This window comes from Oncorhynchus nerka, linkage group LG27 (assembly GCF_034236695.1).
Source record: "Oncorhynchus nerka isolate Pitt River linkage group LG27, Oner_Uvic_2.0, whole genome shotgun sequence".
Lineage (NCBI taxonomy): Eukaryota > Metazoa > Chordata > Actinopteri > Salmoniformes > Salmonidae > Oncorhynchus > Oncorhynchus nerka.
This window is the reverse complement of record NC_088422.1, coordinates 32,138,617-32,155,142: the sequence shown is the minus strand read 5'-3', so window position 1 is coordinate 32,155,142 and position 16,526 is coordinate 32,138,617. Positions and strand designations below refer to the sequence as shown.

At 43.6% G+C, this 16,526-nt stretch overlaps 2 protein-coding genes across 3 annotated transcripts; one reads left to right on the top strand and one right to left on the bottom strand.

Annotated features, from left to right (window-relative positions):
* Window positions 1-3,203: 3,203 nt before the first annotated feature.
* zgc:153044 (uncharacterized protein LOC751678 homolog) lies at window positions 3,204-5,991 on the top strand. The gene is made up of 2 exons (XM_029637849.2): window positions 3,204-3,301; window positions 5,197-5,991. Exon 2 carries the CDS (start codon window positions 5,276-5,278, stop codon window positions 5,816-5,818), a length of 543 nt encoding a protein of 180 aa, XP_029493709.1. The 5' UTR covers window positions 3,204-3,301; window positions 5,197-5,275; the 3' UTR covers window positions 5,819-5,991.
* A 102-nt stretch (window positions 5,992-6,093) lies between these two features.
* Window positions 6,094-16,526, bottom strand: LOC115111610 (trans-Golgi network integral membrane protein 1). Of its 2 annotated transcripts, none has more exons than XM_029637847.2 (4): window positions 16,329-16,526; window positions 9,893-10,671; window positions 8,821-8,904; window positions 6,094-8,633 (listed from the first exon to the last, which is right to left on the bottom strand). In XM_029637847.2, the coding sequence occupies exons 1-4, from the start codon at window positions 16,384-16,386 to the stop codon at window positions 8,631-8,633; spliced, it is 924 nt and encodes a 307-aa protein (XP_029493707.2). In that variant the 5' UTR covers window positions 16,387-16,526; the 3' UTR covers window positions 6,094-8,630. The 2 variants fall into 2 exon arrangements, with proteins under 2 accessions (XP_029493707.2, XP_029493708.2); XM_029637848.2 differs by having other exon boundaries at window positions 6,094-8,630.

The window sequence follows — 16,526 nt, the reverse complement described above, 5'->3', positions numbered from 1 at the left end:
GTGTGTTGGCAGCAGCCACTCAATGTTAGTGGTGGCTGTTTAACAGTCTGATGGCCTTGAGATAGAAGCTGTTTTTCAGTCTCTCGGTCCCAGCTTTGATGCACCTGTACTGACCTCGCCTTCTGGATGATAGCGGGGTGAACAGGCAGTGGCTCGGGTGGTTGATGTCCTTGATGATCTTTATGGCCTTCCTGTAACATCGGGTGGTGTAGGTGTCCTGGAGGGCAGGTAGTTTGCCCCCGGTGATGCGTTGTGCAGACCTCACTACCCTCTGGAGAGCCTTACGGTTGAGGGCGGAGCAGTTGCCGTACCAGGCGGTGATACAGCCCGCCAGGATGCTCTCGATTGTGCATCTGTAGAAGTTTGTGAGTGCTTTTGGTGACAAGTCAAATTTCTTCAGCCTCCTGAGGTTGAAGAGGCGCTGCTGCGCCTTCTTCACGATGCTGTCTGTGTGAGTGGACCAATTCAGTTTGTCTGTGATGTGTATGCCGAGGAACTTAAAACTTGCTACCCTCTCCACTACTGATCCATCGATGTGGATAGGGGGGTGTTCCCTCTGCTGTTTCCTGAAGTCCACAATCATCTCCTTAGTTTTGTTGACGTTGAGTGTGAGGTTATTTTCCTGACACCACACTCCGAGGGCCCTCACCTCCTCCCTGTAGGCCGTCTCGTCGTTGTTGGTAATCAAGCCTACCACTGTTGTGTCGTCCGCAAACTTGATGATTGAGTTGGAGGCATGCGTGGCCACGCAGTCGTGGGTGAACAGGGAGTACAGGAGAGGGCTCAGAACGCACCCTTGTGGGGCCCCAGTGTTGAGGATCAGCGGGGAGGAGATGTTGTTGCCTACCCTCACCACCTGGGGGCGGCCCGTCAGGAAGTCCAGTACCCAGTTGCACAGGGCGGGGTCGAGACCCAGGGTCTCGAGCTTGATGACGAGCTTGGAGGGTACTATTTACATTTAAGTCATTTAGCAGACGCTCTTATCCAGAGCGACTTACAAATTGGTGCATTCACCTTATGACATCCAGTGGAGCAGCCACTTTACAATAGTGCATCTAAATCTTTTAAGGGGGGGGGGGGGATTACTTTATCCTATCCTAGGTATTCCTTAAAGAGGTGGGGTTTCAGGTGTCTCCGGTGTTGAATGCCGAGCTGTAGTCGATGAACAGCATTCTCACATAGGTATTCCTCTTGTCCAGATGGGTTAGGGCAGTGTGCAGTGTGGTTGAGATTGCATCGTCTGTGGACCTATTTGGGCGGTAAGCAAATTGGAGTGGGTCTAGGGTGTCAGGTAGGGTGGAGGTGATATGGTCCTTGACTAGTCTCTCAAAGCACTTCATGATGACGGAAGTGAGTGCTACGGGGCGGTAGTCGTTTAGCTCAGTTACCTTAGCTTTCTTGGGAACAGGAACAATGGTGGCCCTCTTGAAGCATGTGGGAACAGCAGACTGGTATAGGGATTGATTGAATATGTCCGTAAACACACCGGCCAGCTGGTCTGCGCATGCTCTGAGGGCGCGGCTGGGGATGCCGTCTGGGCCTGCAGCCTTGCGAGGGTTAACACGTTTAAATGTCTTATTCACCTCGGCTGCAGTGAAGGAGAGGCCGCATGTTTTGGTTGCAGGCTGTGTCAGTGGCACTGTATTGTCCTCAAAGCGGGCAAAAAAGTTATTTAGTCTGCCTGGGAGCAAGACATCCTGGTCCGTGACTGGGCTGGATTTCTTCTTGTAGTCCGTGATTGACTGTAGACCCTGCCACATGCCTCTTGTGTCTGAGCCGTTGAATTGAGATTCTACTTTGTCTCTGTACTGACGCTTAGCTTGTTTGATAGCCTTGCGGAGGGAATAGCTGCACTGTTTGTATTCGGTCATGTTACCAGACACCTTGCCCTGATTGAAAGCAGTGGTTCGCGCTTTCAGTTTCACGTGAATGCTGCCATCAATCCACGGTTTCTGGTTAGGGAATGTTTTAATCGTTGCTATGGGAACGTCATCTTCAACGCACGTTCTAATGAACTCGCACACCGAATCAGCGTATTCGTCAATATTGTTATCTGACGCAATACGAAACATATCCCAGTCCACGTGATGGAAGCAGTCTTGGAGTGTGGAGTCAGCTTGGTCGGACCAGCGTTGGACAGACCTCAGTGTGGGAGCCTCTTGTTTTAGTTTCTGTCTGTAGGCAGGGATCAACAAAATGGAGTCGTGGTCAGCTTTTCCGAAAGGGGGGCGGGGCAGGGCCTTATATGCGTCGCAGAAGTTAGTGTAACAATGGTCCAAGGTTTTTCCACCCCTGGTTGCGCAATCGATATGCTGATAAAATTTAGGGAGTCTTGTTTTCAGATTAGCCTTGTTAAAATCCCCAGCTACAATGAATGCAGCCTCCGGATAAATGGTTTCCAGTTTGCAAAGAGTTAAATAAAGTTTGTTCAGAGCCATCGATGTGTCTGCTTGGGGGGGATATATACGGCTGTGATTATAATCGAAGAGAATTCTCTTGGTAGATAATGCGGTCTACATTTGATTGTGAGGAATTCTAAATCAGGTGAACAGAAGGATTTGAGTTCCTGTATGCTTCTTTCATCACACCATGTCTCGTTAGCCATAAGGCATACGCCCCCGCCCCTCTTCTTACCAGAAAGATGATGATGAAACTCTCTCTCATGAGGACCGCCACAGGAAAGGAAGACCCAGAGTTAACTCTGCTGCAGAGTATAAATTCAAGTCAAAAAGGCAAAGGGTGGGTACTTAACATTTACATTACATTTAAGTCATTTAGCAGACGCTCTTATCCAGAGCGACTTACAAATTGGTGCGTTCACCTTAAGACATCCAGTGGAACAGCACTTTTTTGGGTTACTACATGATTCCATAGGTGTTATTTCAGAGTTGATGTCTTCACGATTATTCTACAATGGAGAAAATACTAAAAAATAAAGAAAAACCCTTGAGTGGGTGTGACCAAGCTTTTGACTGGTACTGTATATACATACACACAGCACCTGCTGCTACCAGACTTAACTATTGCTAATACTGTACAATTTAAAACACTTGCCCCCCAATCCCCCTTCCCTGATACATGTGTAAATATTATATTATAAATTGGACCTTCCTGTATTATACTTATGCTAAAATGTCTACTTCATTCATCGCACACACAGCACTTTGTAATTTCGGTAAACTATCCCTTTAAAAGAAACGCGTTGTAAGATATGGTCACTTCGGGATTCCGTAGCTGAGAAATGAACAGACGTCACTTTACTTCTTCCTGAAAAGAATGTGAACCCGCGAACTGAATTGAGGTAGTTTGTATTTATTTGTTCAATGTTTATAATTGGTAAATTATATTTTGGCAAAAGTATTGAACTATTTTAATAAACAGAGCTATGTACAAGTTGTTGTTGATTAGCCGCTTCCTAGCAACTGGCTGGCTATGTTAGCTGCATGGAGATATTTTTACATCCCCCCCGGCGGCTCCCCATTAAAGCGCGTTAAAGGGGCACCCGACGCCCTTGCAAATGAATGGAGCATGTTTAATGCAGAGCCGGTCGCCGGGGGGCACGTGTGTGTGTATAGCTGGCTGCATGCATTCCAGTCCGACGCAGATGAAACGACGTAAAAAGGAATCGCGCAGTCACCTGGTCGGTTGAGGCTAGAGATTCTGGCTACGTTCCAGGCAGACTGAGTTCCTAAATATTGTTTCAAAAGCTGCAACATATACTTTAAGGCCGACTTACACAGCTCTAGCACAATATTAACTCTAGTGCCCCAAAGCCTGTTTTAGCATGGTCAGTGCCATTGAAAACTTGTCAAAGTTAGTGGATAAATGTCTTACTCAGGCTGCTTACCATTGAAAATAGGAGGAGAGGGTTGGGAAACCCTGTCTTAAGGGGCTACTGTCCCATAGGCACCAATACTGATTGCAGCTGGGTCTGGTCTGCTTAATTCAGGGGTGTCAAACTCATTCAACAGAGGACCCAGTATCTGCGGGTATATGTTTTCTCTTTCGATGACGCCCTAGACCACCAGGTGAGGGCGTTCCTTACTAATTAGTGACTTTAATTCATTAATCAAGTACAAGGGAGGAGCAAAAAACCCACAGACACTCGGCCCTCCTTGGAATGAGTTTGACACGTGCTGTATATGAACCAGAAAAAAAGTGAGTGAGATGTCTCTTCTGTCTCTGGACTTGACTTTCACCATTTTGAAGTAGTCAACTGGATGGGACTTCCTATGGGTTAAGGAACAATCACATAATTCCCTCCAGGTCATCAGGAGAGATCGGCCAATAAATTATACTCCAGAGTAAAAGTTCCATAATTGTAGAGGGCAGTAAATCAGCAACCTTGTCTTTTATACCTGTTCAGACAACACACTTCAGGTGGCAGTAAACACCCTTGACTACTTTAAAAATGGAGAAAGCCCTCAATGGTGCTGCCCATTTTAAGGCATAGCTGCAAAGAAAGGCCCCCTATGTGGTAGGCCTACCTGTGATGTTCAACACCTGGCACGTATTCATTACGCCGTTGCAAAAAGTTTCTTAAACGAAACGGTGAGGGATCTACCTGAATTTGCAAGCTGCGTGACGAATGGCGCTTTGACTCTGATCTGCAGTTGCTCTCAGCTCAACGCTAGGATTGTTGTGGAGTAAGTTTGAGGGGTGAATGTAGCACATGGGGATGTCCACATGCACTGCCGAATAACTAGCTTTATTGCGTGGCACAACTGGTAAGACACTTCGTGCGAGCGGTCACATGTTCTAACAAGGCAGAGGTCCTGGTTTCAAGCCTCGGTGTGAGCCTAATCAGGGGTAGGGGGTACTTGCTAAGCAGGCAGCGTGATGTCCGCTACATATGGCCATGACACACTTATTTGCTTCCCTTCAATAATTTGAAAGGAAATGACTGGTTAAGAAATATAGTGGAAACACCCCCCTAGCCCAGCCCATGTGTGCGTCCCAAATGGCACCCTATTAGCTGCCTTTTATAGGTAGCTACTTTTGACAGGAGCCTTATGGGCATTGATCAAAGTAGTGCATAACATAGGGAGATTTGTGAAAGATGGAACCCATGTCTCCACCAAGCCAATGCTTTTAGATTTGTGTTAAGTAGTCTGCAGGTGCTTGGAATGCAGCCAGATTATTCTATCAATTAATGTGTTGTTGCCTAACAAGTATCTTTCTCCCATCTATTTTAAGTGTCATCTTGTCTGCCAGTCAGCTATCTGTGGTCCACACACAACACTGCCTACGTACTTCCTTTGGTTAACCTGTTTCCATGCATCAGTCTGGTGAACAGAGACTTGCAGGTTTGTGTCAAATTACCGAACACCTTTTCCTCAGCAACGGCAGAGCTGCAAATGATAAGGCTGTCATATCTCGTTTCAACATCACCTGCATCATCAATGCCACACAAAACATCACAAACACTTCCACTGCAGAGGTGGAATATGTCCATATACCTGTTACAGACTCTCCATCTTCTCCTCTGTGCGACTTCTTTGATAAGGTAGCGGATAAAATCCAGCTCGTTGGGGAGCAGTGTGGACGCACATTGGTTCACTGCAATGCAGGTGTGAGTCGCTCAGCTACGTTATGCTTGGTGTATCTAATGAAGTACCATGGAATTACACTTTTGGAGGCACACAAAAAGGTCAAATCTTGTCGACCTATTATTAGACCAAACAGTGGATTCTGGAAGCAACTCATCCAGTATGAATGCAAGCTCCGTGGTTGTGCCACGGTCACAATGATCACATCCCCCATGGGTGAAATACCTGACATTTATGAAGAGGAGACCAAAGATATGCTTCCTCTTTGACATGCACTGTTTGTTAAAGTGATTGTCAACCCCATTGTAAAAATGCATTAGTACTCGTTTTATATCCAGTATGTTGAGTTGGAAGTGGTCCTCTCAAATGTATTTGTAAACTTTGATTCAGAAATAAAAATTACAGTTGTACAATGTCACTTTACCATTTACAACTAAACAAAGGTTTGTCTGTTTTGTAAAGGCTACAACTTCAATAGTGTCATCCAATGTAAGAAGTGTCCACGGGTAGAAAAGTTTACAATAAATAAATTCAAACGACAATGAATTGTTAAATACATTTTATTCATTTCAACTCCCACCAAAAAAGAAAAACATTTGCATTGTTGTGACAGTGACCAAACCACGGCAAGTATAGTATAAAATGTCATTTCTAATCCAATTTAGCTTAAATTGGTCCAGCATACAAAAAAGATCTGTGCAAAATGACTACTTCCATTTGCCATATACTCAACTATTGACTATTGAAAAGCACATTGTACGGAAAGATCTCTCGGAAACAAGGCCCTGGGTAGAAATATAGTGATCATTTAGGACGCAGCCACAGGAGAGAAATATACACTGGCTCAGTCTTAGATATTCTTCAATTGGATAATATTTTTGTCTTCTACATTCCTCGGAATCTTAATCAATACTCTTAATTTTGCCAAAATGTCTACCCTACCTAAAGCCCTCAAAGGACAGCTTTGTTGAGACCATGAAAAGTTTGGGACAGATCAGCTATTTTTGGGTCCTGAGTGGCGCAGCGGTCTAAGGCATTGCACCTCAGTGCAAGAGGCATCACTACAGTCCCTGGTTCAAATCCAGACTGAATCACATCTGGCCGTGATTGGGAGTCCCATAGGGCTGCGCACAATTGGCCCAGCATCGTCCGGGTTTGGCAGTCATTGTAAATAAGAATTTGTTCATAAACTGACTTGCCTAGTTAAATAAATAAAAATTTCCCTCTTTAGAAAGAACATAAATTACATAATGCTCCCCTTCGCATGCTAGATAGCTCAAATCCAGGGGAGAGCCCTGCACGTGCATGAATTTTAGCAATAGCCTACCCAGGCCCAATTACTTCTGCCAAATTTAAAGGCCCAGCCCTACCCGAAACCAGAAATAACTTCCCTCACTTAGTAAATCCATTAGCTGCTCCTCTTTGTCCGTCTCGCGCTAGCAGCACGCTCTGCATGCACTATGCTAATAGCGGCTCAGTCTGCGTAACCATAGCAACGGCTCCGTTGGGCTGCTCTGCTCAATGACGAGAAGTGTTAAAGCCGTTTTTTATTTATTTTTATTTTACCTTTATTTAACCAGGCAAGTCAGTTAAGAACAAATTCTTATTTTCAATGACGGCCTGGGAACAGTGGGTTAACTGCCTGTTCAGGGGCAGAACGACAGATTTGTACCTTGTCAGCTCGGGGGTTTGAACTCGCAACCTTCCGGTTACTAGTCCAACGCTCTAACCACTAGGCTACCCTGCCGTTGATCAATCATTTCAATGCAGAGCTATAGGGAGCCCTCCGCATGGATACAAAATCTGGGAGGCGATGCGGCCTCCGCAAGATCTGCATCACACCCTCTATACAGAGCCTCCGGAGGCCGCATGTAACAATGCTGGGAGCTCCGTACCACTCCACATTGACATGATTGGTTGATGGTAGGTGGGGGCCCGTATAAACACAAACGCACTTCCTTGACAACAACTCTGCTCTGCTCCTCAAGATATGAATGCCCTGACTTCTGCAGAGACCGCATCGCATTAAATGCTCTACGGCCAATTCAGCTGCCAGATTAACCATACATTGGCTTTTAGCTACTTTTTGTCACTCTAAACTTCTACAAAACTCAAGGAACATTATTTGTGAAATAAGCTCTCCCGTTATATTTGAAGCACTTCTGGCACCATGTTATGATCTTAGATATGACTGTACGGAGCAGAAAAGCACAAGCAAATGGCTCAGCTTCAACATGTTACTGATCAATTTAGTGATACCCGAGCCCTGCCCGTACCCTAGTTATTGATGGGGGTAAAAACAGGCCTACCAGGCTCTAACCGATGTATAATGTTAGGGCCCATCAGGCTTGGGTCAGGTAGCAGAGCTCTAATTCAGATTCTGACAGCTAGGAAATAACACATTGTGGCCTTCCGAACCTCGTAAAGATAATGCTTTTGACACCCCTGCTCTAATATATTTGGAACTTAGGCATAGGTTAACTTCAGTATCATTCATCCACATGCATTATCAGTCACACAATCACCTTCACTGTTTTTCCACTTACTCCACTCCAACCAACACAACGCAACTAAAACGTCCCTTTCCTCTGCCATCTCAGAAGGGATCAAGCTAAAAAGAAAATACAACACTCCAAAACATACAAGAAGTACAATTACATTCATCTGGCCAACATTGTGGTCATCATAGCAGGTGTCCAACTACTGTCCAATAGTACTTGCAAACACTAAGGGACCAGTTGGAATCCTCACAATACAACTTCTTCTGTGACAAACAAAATCATCCTGAGTCAGTACATCAAGGTATTATGGACTGACTGAGAACACAAAGGACGCCCCAAAGTACCACAATAACACAGGAGTGCAAACACAAGCATGCTTATCTTTCTCAGCAACAGTATCCTCTGCATAGTCATGCAATAAGCATCCCAAAACAAACATCTAAGTAATACCCATTTGTAAAAATAAAACAACTTTTTTTGTTTGTTGATTAAACCAAGCAAGTCTTCTTTCCCCAGGAATCAGTTTCATCTTAACACCTATATCCACAGTTTTCTGGCAATGACTTCATGACATTCTTCACTACTGAAGAAGAAAATAAACAAAATTAGTGCCAGACAGGGAAAGAACCTACAATCTGCTTCTGAAACCCTACAACACACATAGGGAGCGTCATATCTTTATTCAGAACCCTCCATGTATGGGCAGAGCAATAAATAAAACAATAAAAAGGGATTGAATTGACTGTGGAATCCATATTTTTCATACTTACATTCTGTTCCAGCTTGGTGTACTCTGCGCCTTTGGGCCGACGTCCCGATCTCGACCTCTTTCCCTCGACGCAATAGGCAATGATCTGACAAAAACAGACAATAATAGGCCTGTGTCACAACTTGTTTAATTGACTGTTCTCTTACATGTTTTTAGCTAACACATTCATATCACTAGTGTCTTGGATGTGCTTGTTCTGGAGGTATCTTTTTATGGACTAATTCATATACTGAAGAAAAATATAAAAACGCAACATGCAACAATTTCTGAGATTTGACTGAGTTACAGTTCATGTAAGGAAATCAGTCAATTGAAATGCATGAATTAGGCCCTAATCTATGGATTTCACATGACTGGGCAGGGGAGCAGCCATTGGCCCACTCACTCGGGAGTCAGGCCCAGCCAATCAGAATTAGTTTTTCCCCACAAAAGGGCATTATTACAGACAGAAATACTTCAGGTTTATCAGCTGCAGGTGGCTGGTCTCAGATAATCCTGCAGGTTTAGGAGCTGGATGTGGAGGTCCTGGGCTGGTTACACATGGTCTGTGGTTGTGAGGTCGAGTGGATGTATGGCGGCTTATGGTAGAGAAATAAACATTAAATTCTCTGGCAACAGCTCTGGTGGACATTCCTGCAGTCAGCATGCCAATTGCGAGCTCCCTCAAAATGGAGACATCTGTGGCATTGTGTTGTGTGACAACACTGCACATTTTAGAGTGGCCTTTTATTGTCCCCAGCACAAGGTGCACCTGTCTAATTATCGTGCTGTTTAATAAGCTTCTTGATATGCCACACCTGTCAGATGGATGTATTATCTTGGCAAAGGAGAAAAGCTCACTAACTGGGATGTATACAAATTTGTGCACAACATTTGAGAGAAATGTGTTTTGTGCATATGGAAAATTTCTTGGGTATCTTATTTCAGCTCATGAAACATGGGACCAACACTTTACAGGTTGCGTTTATATTTTGGTTCAGTATATTAATGAATGTATTTTATATAGAATCTCAGACGCTCATTATGACCAAGAATCAAAAGCTGTAATGTGTAAATCGATATTAGCCAAGTACCTTCCGCTTGTTGTGGTAGCTAATGTAGAGCACTGCCACCAACACAGCTGAACACACAAGATAAGCAAAGAAGTGACTGCTCTCTGCCTCATCACGTGTGCCGTGGGTTTCCTTTCCAGCCGGGTCTACTGGTGCCGTTTCCTTTCCAGCCGGGTCTACTGGTGCCGTTTCCTTTCCAGCCGGGTCTACTGGTGCCGTTTCCTTTCCAGCCGGGTCTACTGGTGCCGTTTCCTTTCCAGCCGGGTCTACTGGTGCCGTTTCCTTTCCAGCCGGGTCTACTGGTGCCGTTTCCTTTCCAGCCGGGTCTACTGGTGCCGTTTCCTTTCCAGCCGGGTCTACTGGTGCCGTTTCCTTTCCAGCCGGGTCTACTGGTGCCAGTGTCGTTTCCTTTTCAGGAGAGGCTACTGGTGCCAGTGTCATTTCCTTCTCAGTAGATACCCCTGCTTCTGGTTTATTTCCAGTAGATACTCCTGCTTCTGGTTTATTTCCAGTAGATACTCCTGCTTCTGGTTTATTTCCAGTAGATACTCCTGCTTCTGGTTTATTTCCAGTAGATACTCCTGCTTCTGGTTTATTTCCAGTAGATACTCCTGCTTCTGGTTTATTTCCAGTAGATACTCCTGCTTCTGGTTTATTTCCAGTAGATACGCCTGCTTCTGGTTTATTTCCAGTAGATACTCCTGGTGCTGACATGTCCTTTGCAGAAATGTTCTGTGCTGGCATATCGCTTACAGGTAGAGAATTTGGTAACAGATCCTTTGAGTCTCCTTGAAGAGGACCTATAGATTAAAACAATTAAATGAACACTGAGCTGATTTCAAATGTTTTGAAAAACATTTGCTGGACTGCTTAGTGAAAACTAAACTGACCGCAGCACTTATTTATAGTAAGACCTGGAGCTACCCCACACCCGAATACATATGAGGAAGAAATCTGCAGCAGAGTACAGTGTGTTTAAACCAAAATGTGAATAAAAAAAACTAATGTGGCACTGGCAGTATAGAGTCTGATTTTAGCTAGCTCCCGCCATTCAACAATTATTTGATCAGATTAAATAGCCAGTTCAGTATAACATTAGGACACTAGCAAATCTAGCTTTCAAAAACACTTCTCCGCAGGGTTTTCAGCAGTTAGCGTTGCCCACGGTTGCCTGTGTTTGAACTACAATTTAGACGCTGTGTTTTAACGTTTAGAAATGTAAAAAATCACCACTTGCGAAACATATGCTGATATGCCCCTTATCTTTCATATCAGTGAGAAAGATACTTTCAAATTAAAATAAAATCAAAATACACTTTATGTAGTTTGTACAGATCCACAAACTGTGTGTGCCTCCAGTTGACAAACTACACTTCCTCCCCAGTTACGCTTACACACAAGTGTTCGGAGCACACTAGATAGTACAGGTGAGCACCTCTTGTGAATCGCAGACTACTACCTTGCCCCTAGCAAGTCTCTCAGAGGGCCCTCTGTTGTCACCTGTTGCTGATGAAACTGAGGGTAACTTCCAGAGAATGGCAGGGGATCAATAAACCCATGACACACTCGTGACTTAAATGATGCAATTCATGTTCCACTTTTAAATAATAAAATGAGCATGAAACTCAAATGAACAAATATCCTGTCGTTTTACAAAATGTAAACCTCAGTAACATTTAATTTGGGAGGTATTTATCTTTTACGTGTCAAGTCTTGACATCAGACGTAAGCAAATGCAGGTGTCATAATTAGGCACGACGTCTCCATTATTTTGCATCAAGTTGCGCAAACTCGTGGGATTCCACTTTACTAAGAAGCCGGCAGCATTGCAGGCTCAGTTAAAGTTCATACCGGAGGGGCTAATTAGTCCTTGCACCCTCAATAATTTCCGCTCCCTCAGCTTTCTCAGATGCCTGAGTGAATGTGCAAATGGAGGGGCGAGGGTGATTTGGGATTCAGCCACCGCCTTCAGTCTGTCCACGGTAAACAAGCACTGTAACATATGGCCAGTGTGGGAACAAAACCCTATAAAAAGGGGCCTCCTGAGTGGCGCAGCGGTCTAAGGCACTGCATCACAGTGCTAGAGGCGTCACTAGACCCAGGTTCGTTGCCGGATTGTATCACAACCGGCCGTGATCAGAGTCCCATAGAGGTCGGCGCACAATTGGCCCAGGGTCATCCGGGTTAGGGGAGGGCTTTACCTGGCTCACCACGCTCTAGCGACTCCTTGTGGCGGGCCGAGCACCTGTAGGCTGACCTTGGGCGCCTGTAGGCTGACCTTGGTCGTCAGTTGAACAGTGTTTCCTCTGACACATTGGTGTGGCTGGCTTCCGTGTTAAGCAGGCGGGTGTTAAGAAGCGTGGCTTGGCATGTTTCGGAGGACGCATGGCTCGATCTTCGCCTCCCAAGCCCGTTGGGGATTTGCAGTGATAAGACAAGATCGAAATTGGGGCGAAAAAAGGGGATAAAATATAAAAAATATATATCTAATACAAAAAAATATATATAAAGACGTAGTAATTTTAGCTTTTTCAAAATTGTTGATATGAAAGATGCATTCCTTAATGTTTCCAAAACCGTTCTGCAAGCGATGCGTTTTAACGTTCAGAAGGAGTGTCTGGGCTGTTAACAAATTTACACTGGACAGAAGATACTACAGATGGGCTACAAAAACCATGTGCGCTTCCATCGGACAGAAGTCAGCGTGTTGTTGTTATTCTGGTTGGCCAGATTTACTAGCAAGAATGACAAGAAACTGTCATGTGGGAAATCGTAAACTGCTCGTTTCAGCTCGTTATTGATATCATGTCTTCTTTTGACTGATTTCATGTCAAAGCTAATAAGGCTAAAATTCACTAGCTTGCTAACTAACAACTGTAACAATGTATTTTAGAGATGTGGTCGTTGTGCAAATGTATTTATGTTTTCAATAAACATTGGAGAAGAAATATAGCTTACATGTATTTCTGTAGAGCCAGAGTGCACTCTGGGCGTTAGTAAATTCACTCTGTAGAGCCAGAGTGCGCTCTAGGCGTTAGTAAATTCAGAGTGTTGTCAGATTGTCCATTCATAAATTCAGAGTGTTTCGCTTTAACACACTGGACGCTCTGGCCGAGGAGTAGGGTTGATCGAGGGTTAGTTGGCTACCTTCCTTGCTACCTACCTAGTTCCAGACAAATGAGAGAACACCTCACTCTGGCCATTTTACTATCCATAGTAGAGGTGGTTTATGCTATCTACAGCGTTGGTGACTAACTGTGCTGCTAACAACAATATAATTACTTTTTTTGCCAGTATTTACTCATACCAGCCATATTCAACGGGTGTTGTAAATTCATCAGTTATTCTACGCTCTGGCACACTCAAGTAGACTGGACACATGAAATGTTTAACAATGCTTTTTTCTAATAAAAAGTAGTTAATTGCATCCGTGGTGGAGCCCAGTTTCATAATATTACCATATATCCCAGCTGCCTGCCGTAGTTTTGAAGTAATCACGAAAAAAAACAGGCGTTATTTTAGGGCCTTTTTGACCCTGCCAGCTGCTATTAGTTCTATTGAGCACTGTGGCACCAACTCGCCTTTCGAACATTCTAATCCAATTTTGTTGTACTATGTAACAATGGCAGCGTTGCTATAGTTGGCAATGGAGACCTGCTCACGTTGTTTATAGTTCAAATGTAAACAACAAAAATTACTCATGTTACTCTGAGGTCGTCCCATTGTTTACTATAGGGAAATATAGGTATGTCTGTATTTTGCCAAATATGTCGCAATATGTATATTTAGATTTGAATTAACTGTACACCATTTTAATCATGAGAATCTCCTCTCTAATTATGTAAGGCTGGGCAGTGTATCTCGTTGTCATCAAACGCTAGTCCAGAAATAGTCAGAAGTTACCATTTTTTCCCTACTTCCTCGTTATGCAGACAAGCACACTTGGCACCATTGAGGTGCGGATTTTTACTTTCTACACAAGTTGTTATCTTTTCAGTTTCATCCTAAGAACAGATTGTAGTGGTAAAATAAAAAGGGATACATGTTTTGGTGCCTTTTAGACTAAATGGAATTCTAAGCTTCACTCCAGTCAAAACAGGCTCTGCGAACGTTCGATTCCATTTTTCAGCTTTGGGTGAATTTTGACTCGTTCGATTGTCCAGCCTAACTCAAGCTTCATGTCCAGCAGATGCATTCGACTTTTTGCGTTCCTGCGGAAGTCACGCCTCGATCAACCCAACAGTGTTTTTGCATTTTGGTACACCAGAGGTACATTCATTTTCAATGGAACATTACGTTTGCCTTGCAGAAGCAGTTGTCCCGTGTGGTGCATACGTTGGATTTATCAAACATATGCATCAAACGGCTTGACAGAAATGGTAGAAGGTGAATGTTGAACTTTTGTTGCACACATATCCAGATGATGCTGTGTACCATTTTGCGCAATGATGCTGTCGGTGTGATCAAGGTGTCATTCATTGTCAATGGAGCAGTCTGCAACGCTACATTTGGGATGCCGCACCCTGTGTATTCCGTGTACCGTGTGCAATCAATATTTTCAACTTGTGCACTGCATGACTTTGCGGTGGTACAAACGCAAGATCATAAAAGTTCCCATGGCGGGGGTGACACCATACAGTTCCAAATGATGATGACTATTGTGTAGTTAGAGAAGAGACTGGCTGAACGACTAGAAAGTTGTCTCAGGTAAGAATGACAGACAATTCATCATTACTACACTTGGGTAGTGTGCCCTGTTGGCTAGTTTTCAGGAAACCAGCAAACAGAATGGTGTGAGAAATTAATTACACACAACTGTCCTGTGCACAATTTAGCCTGCCATCATGCAGGACAAGCTAGTGATTTGAAATCAGTAATCTATATCTGAACAACCAGTTCAATTTATTGATGTCTCTAGTGATGAGTGACAGAAGAATAGAAACAAACTAGATGAATTGTTGCAATGCACCCTTCTGTTTACCAGCCTGTTGGTAGCTCTACCAGCCTAATAAAAAACTGGGTGAATAGGATAATAACTTTAATCTGTTCATATTATTAGCTTTGGTCAAACAGGGTGAAAATGATTTTATCCCATGCTTCAAAACGCTCTGAAGCCTTGTGAAGCACATGTGCAGCAAATAAATATCTGGCAAAAACATACAGCAAAGCGCGCATGTGCCTCTGGTGGGCGTACGGCATCAGACGAGAGTGCTCTGAAATCGGAGTACATAGCCAGAGTCAATTTAAGAACGCACCCTAAGCTAAACCCAGTCCGTTTGGCCCCAACCGGTGTTTTGTCAAAAGGCGCTAAAAAGTAGTTAGTTTTGCTATAACCCATTCATAGACGCTATGTAAACTGGCCCACGTCATTGGGGTAGCTAGCTAACGTAAACTCACCTCATACTCACCTCATTCTGTACAAATGTGCGCAACCGCAACATTCAAACGAGGCTACAAAGAAAACTAATGGGACGGTGTTGACTTCAAAATCGGGGGTGTGAACTAGGTATCTATTCAAGCGGTGATCGACATGGTAATGGCTCTATAGTATTGGAGAAAAGTTGAAAAAAAACTGACCCTCCGTTACATCTTGACGTGCCATGTCGTAACGTACAGCACGCATAAAGCAACTATTTATGTCTTACAATCTCTCTCCACCAGGTGTAGCACTTCTCTCATCCTTTAAAAACAAGAAATGGACAGTGACGGGGTGAGGGAGGGATACCTAGTCATTTTTTGCGTCATTGCATGCAATCATCATTCTCAAAGCCGCTGTTTACTTCTAAGATCACTGTAGCACCGCCCTAAAAACCTGATTAAAATTCGACACAAACCTTCAAATAGGTATGTAATGACACATTATATAAACTCTTTAGTGTTGTATTTACATTTTATAGGCGACAAGTTGATAAATTGGACAGCTCAAGTGAAAAAAAGCTATTTTCCCACACATATCCTCTTTTCACTATCACGCATTAGTTTCGCTTCCGCACCTGACATTTTTTAAAAAGACCCAATGGGGCTCATTGCCTGCTTGAATTATGCAGAAACGGGCAGCGTTTAGGTCATGTAATTGATTCTGTTGGAAAGGGGAGAAATTGTGCTTTACAATGGTATTAACAATACAGTTGATCTGGAAGTATTACGTTTTGGGGGCGCTAACATAAGGGCAATTGTACTGATCAAGGCGATGTACGAGTTTACTATAGCTGTCTCATGTTCCAATATCCCTCAGATCAAATCGATTATCTAACGTATAGCCAGTCTCGGTACACAACACACATAAAACAAAGATTGACTGTTCAAAGTTATTGTAACGTTACTTGAGGTAAAGCATTTGTTTAAGTAGCGTTATATAGTAGGTATGGCATGCACCTGGTCTAGGCAAATTAAGATTAGCAGATTGAGCGCTAAATTAGCTAGCTATCTTTTAAAAATATTTTACAAAAACTCTCACCTCTGACACCACCAGACAAATAAACCAGCACGATAAACAACATAGATATTGTTCTCATTGTAGCTTTGAGGCAAAACAAACCTAGTCAGATATAAGAAATTATTACGGAAAGAGTTCCCAATAATGCTTGGCTCAAAGGTGATGACTCAAATCCTGATATAAACACTTCCTTCTTCCTCCTACTGTTCAAGTCTGCCA

Excerpts from the sequence above, each read along its gene's own strand:
- zgc:153044 (XM_029637849.2), top strand. The coding sequence starts at position 5,276 with ATGCATCAGTCTGGTGAACAGAGACTTGCAGGTTTGTGTCAAATTACC.
- LOC115111610 (XM_029637847.2), bottom strand. The coding sequence starts at position 16,386 with ATGAGAACAATATCTATGTTGTTTATCGTGCTGGTTTATTTGTCTGGT. Across the intron at positions 10,672-16,328 it reads TTTGTCTGGTGGTGTCAGAG|GTCCTCTTCAAGGAGACTCA; the intron begins GTGAGAGTTTTT and ends TTTAATCTATAG. Across the intron at positions 8,905-9,892 it reads GCTACCACAACAAGCGGAAG|ATCATTGCCTATTGCGTCGA; the intron begins GTACTTGGCTAA and ends TGTTTTTGTCAG.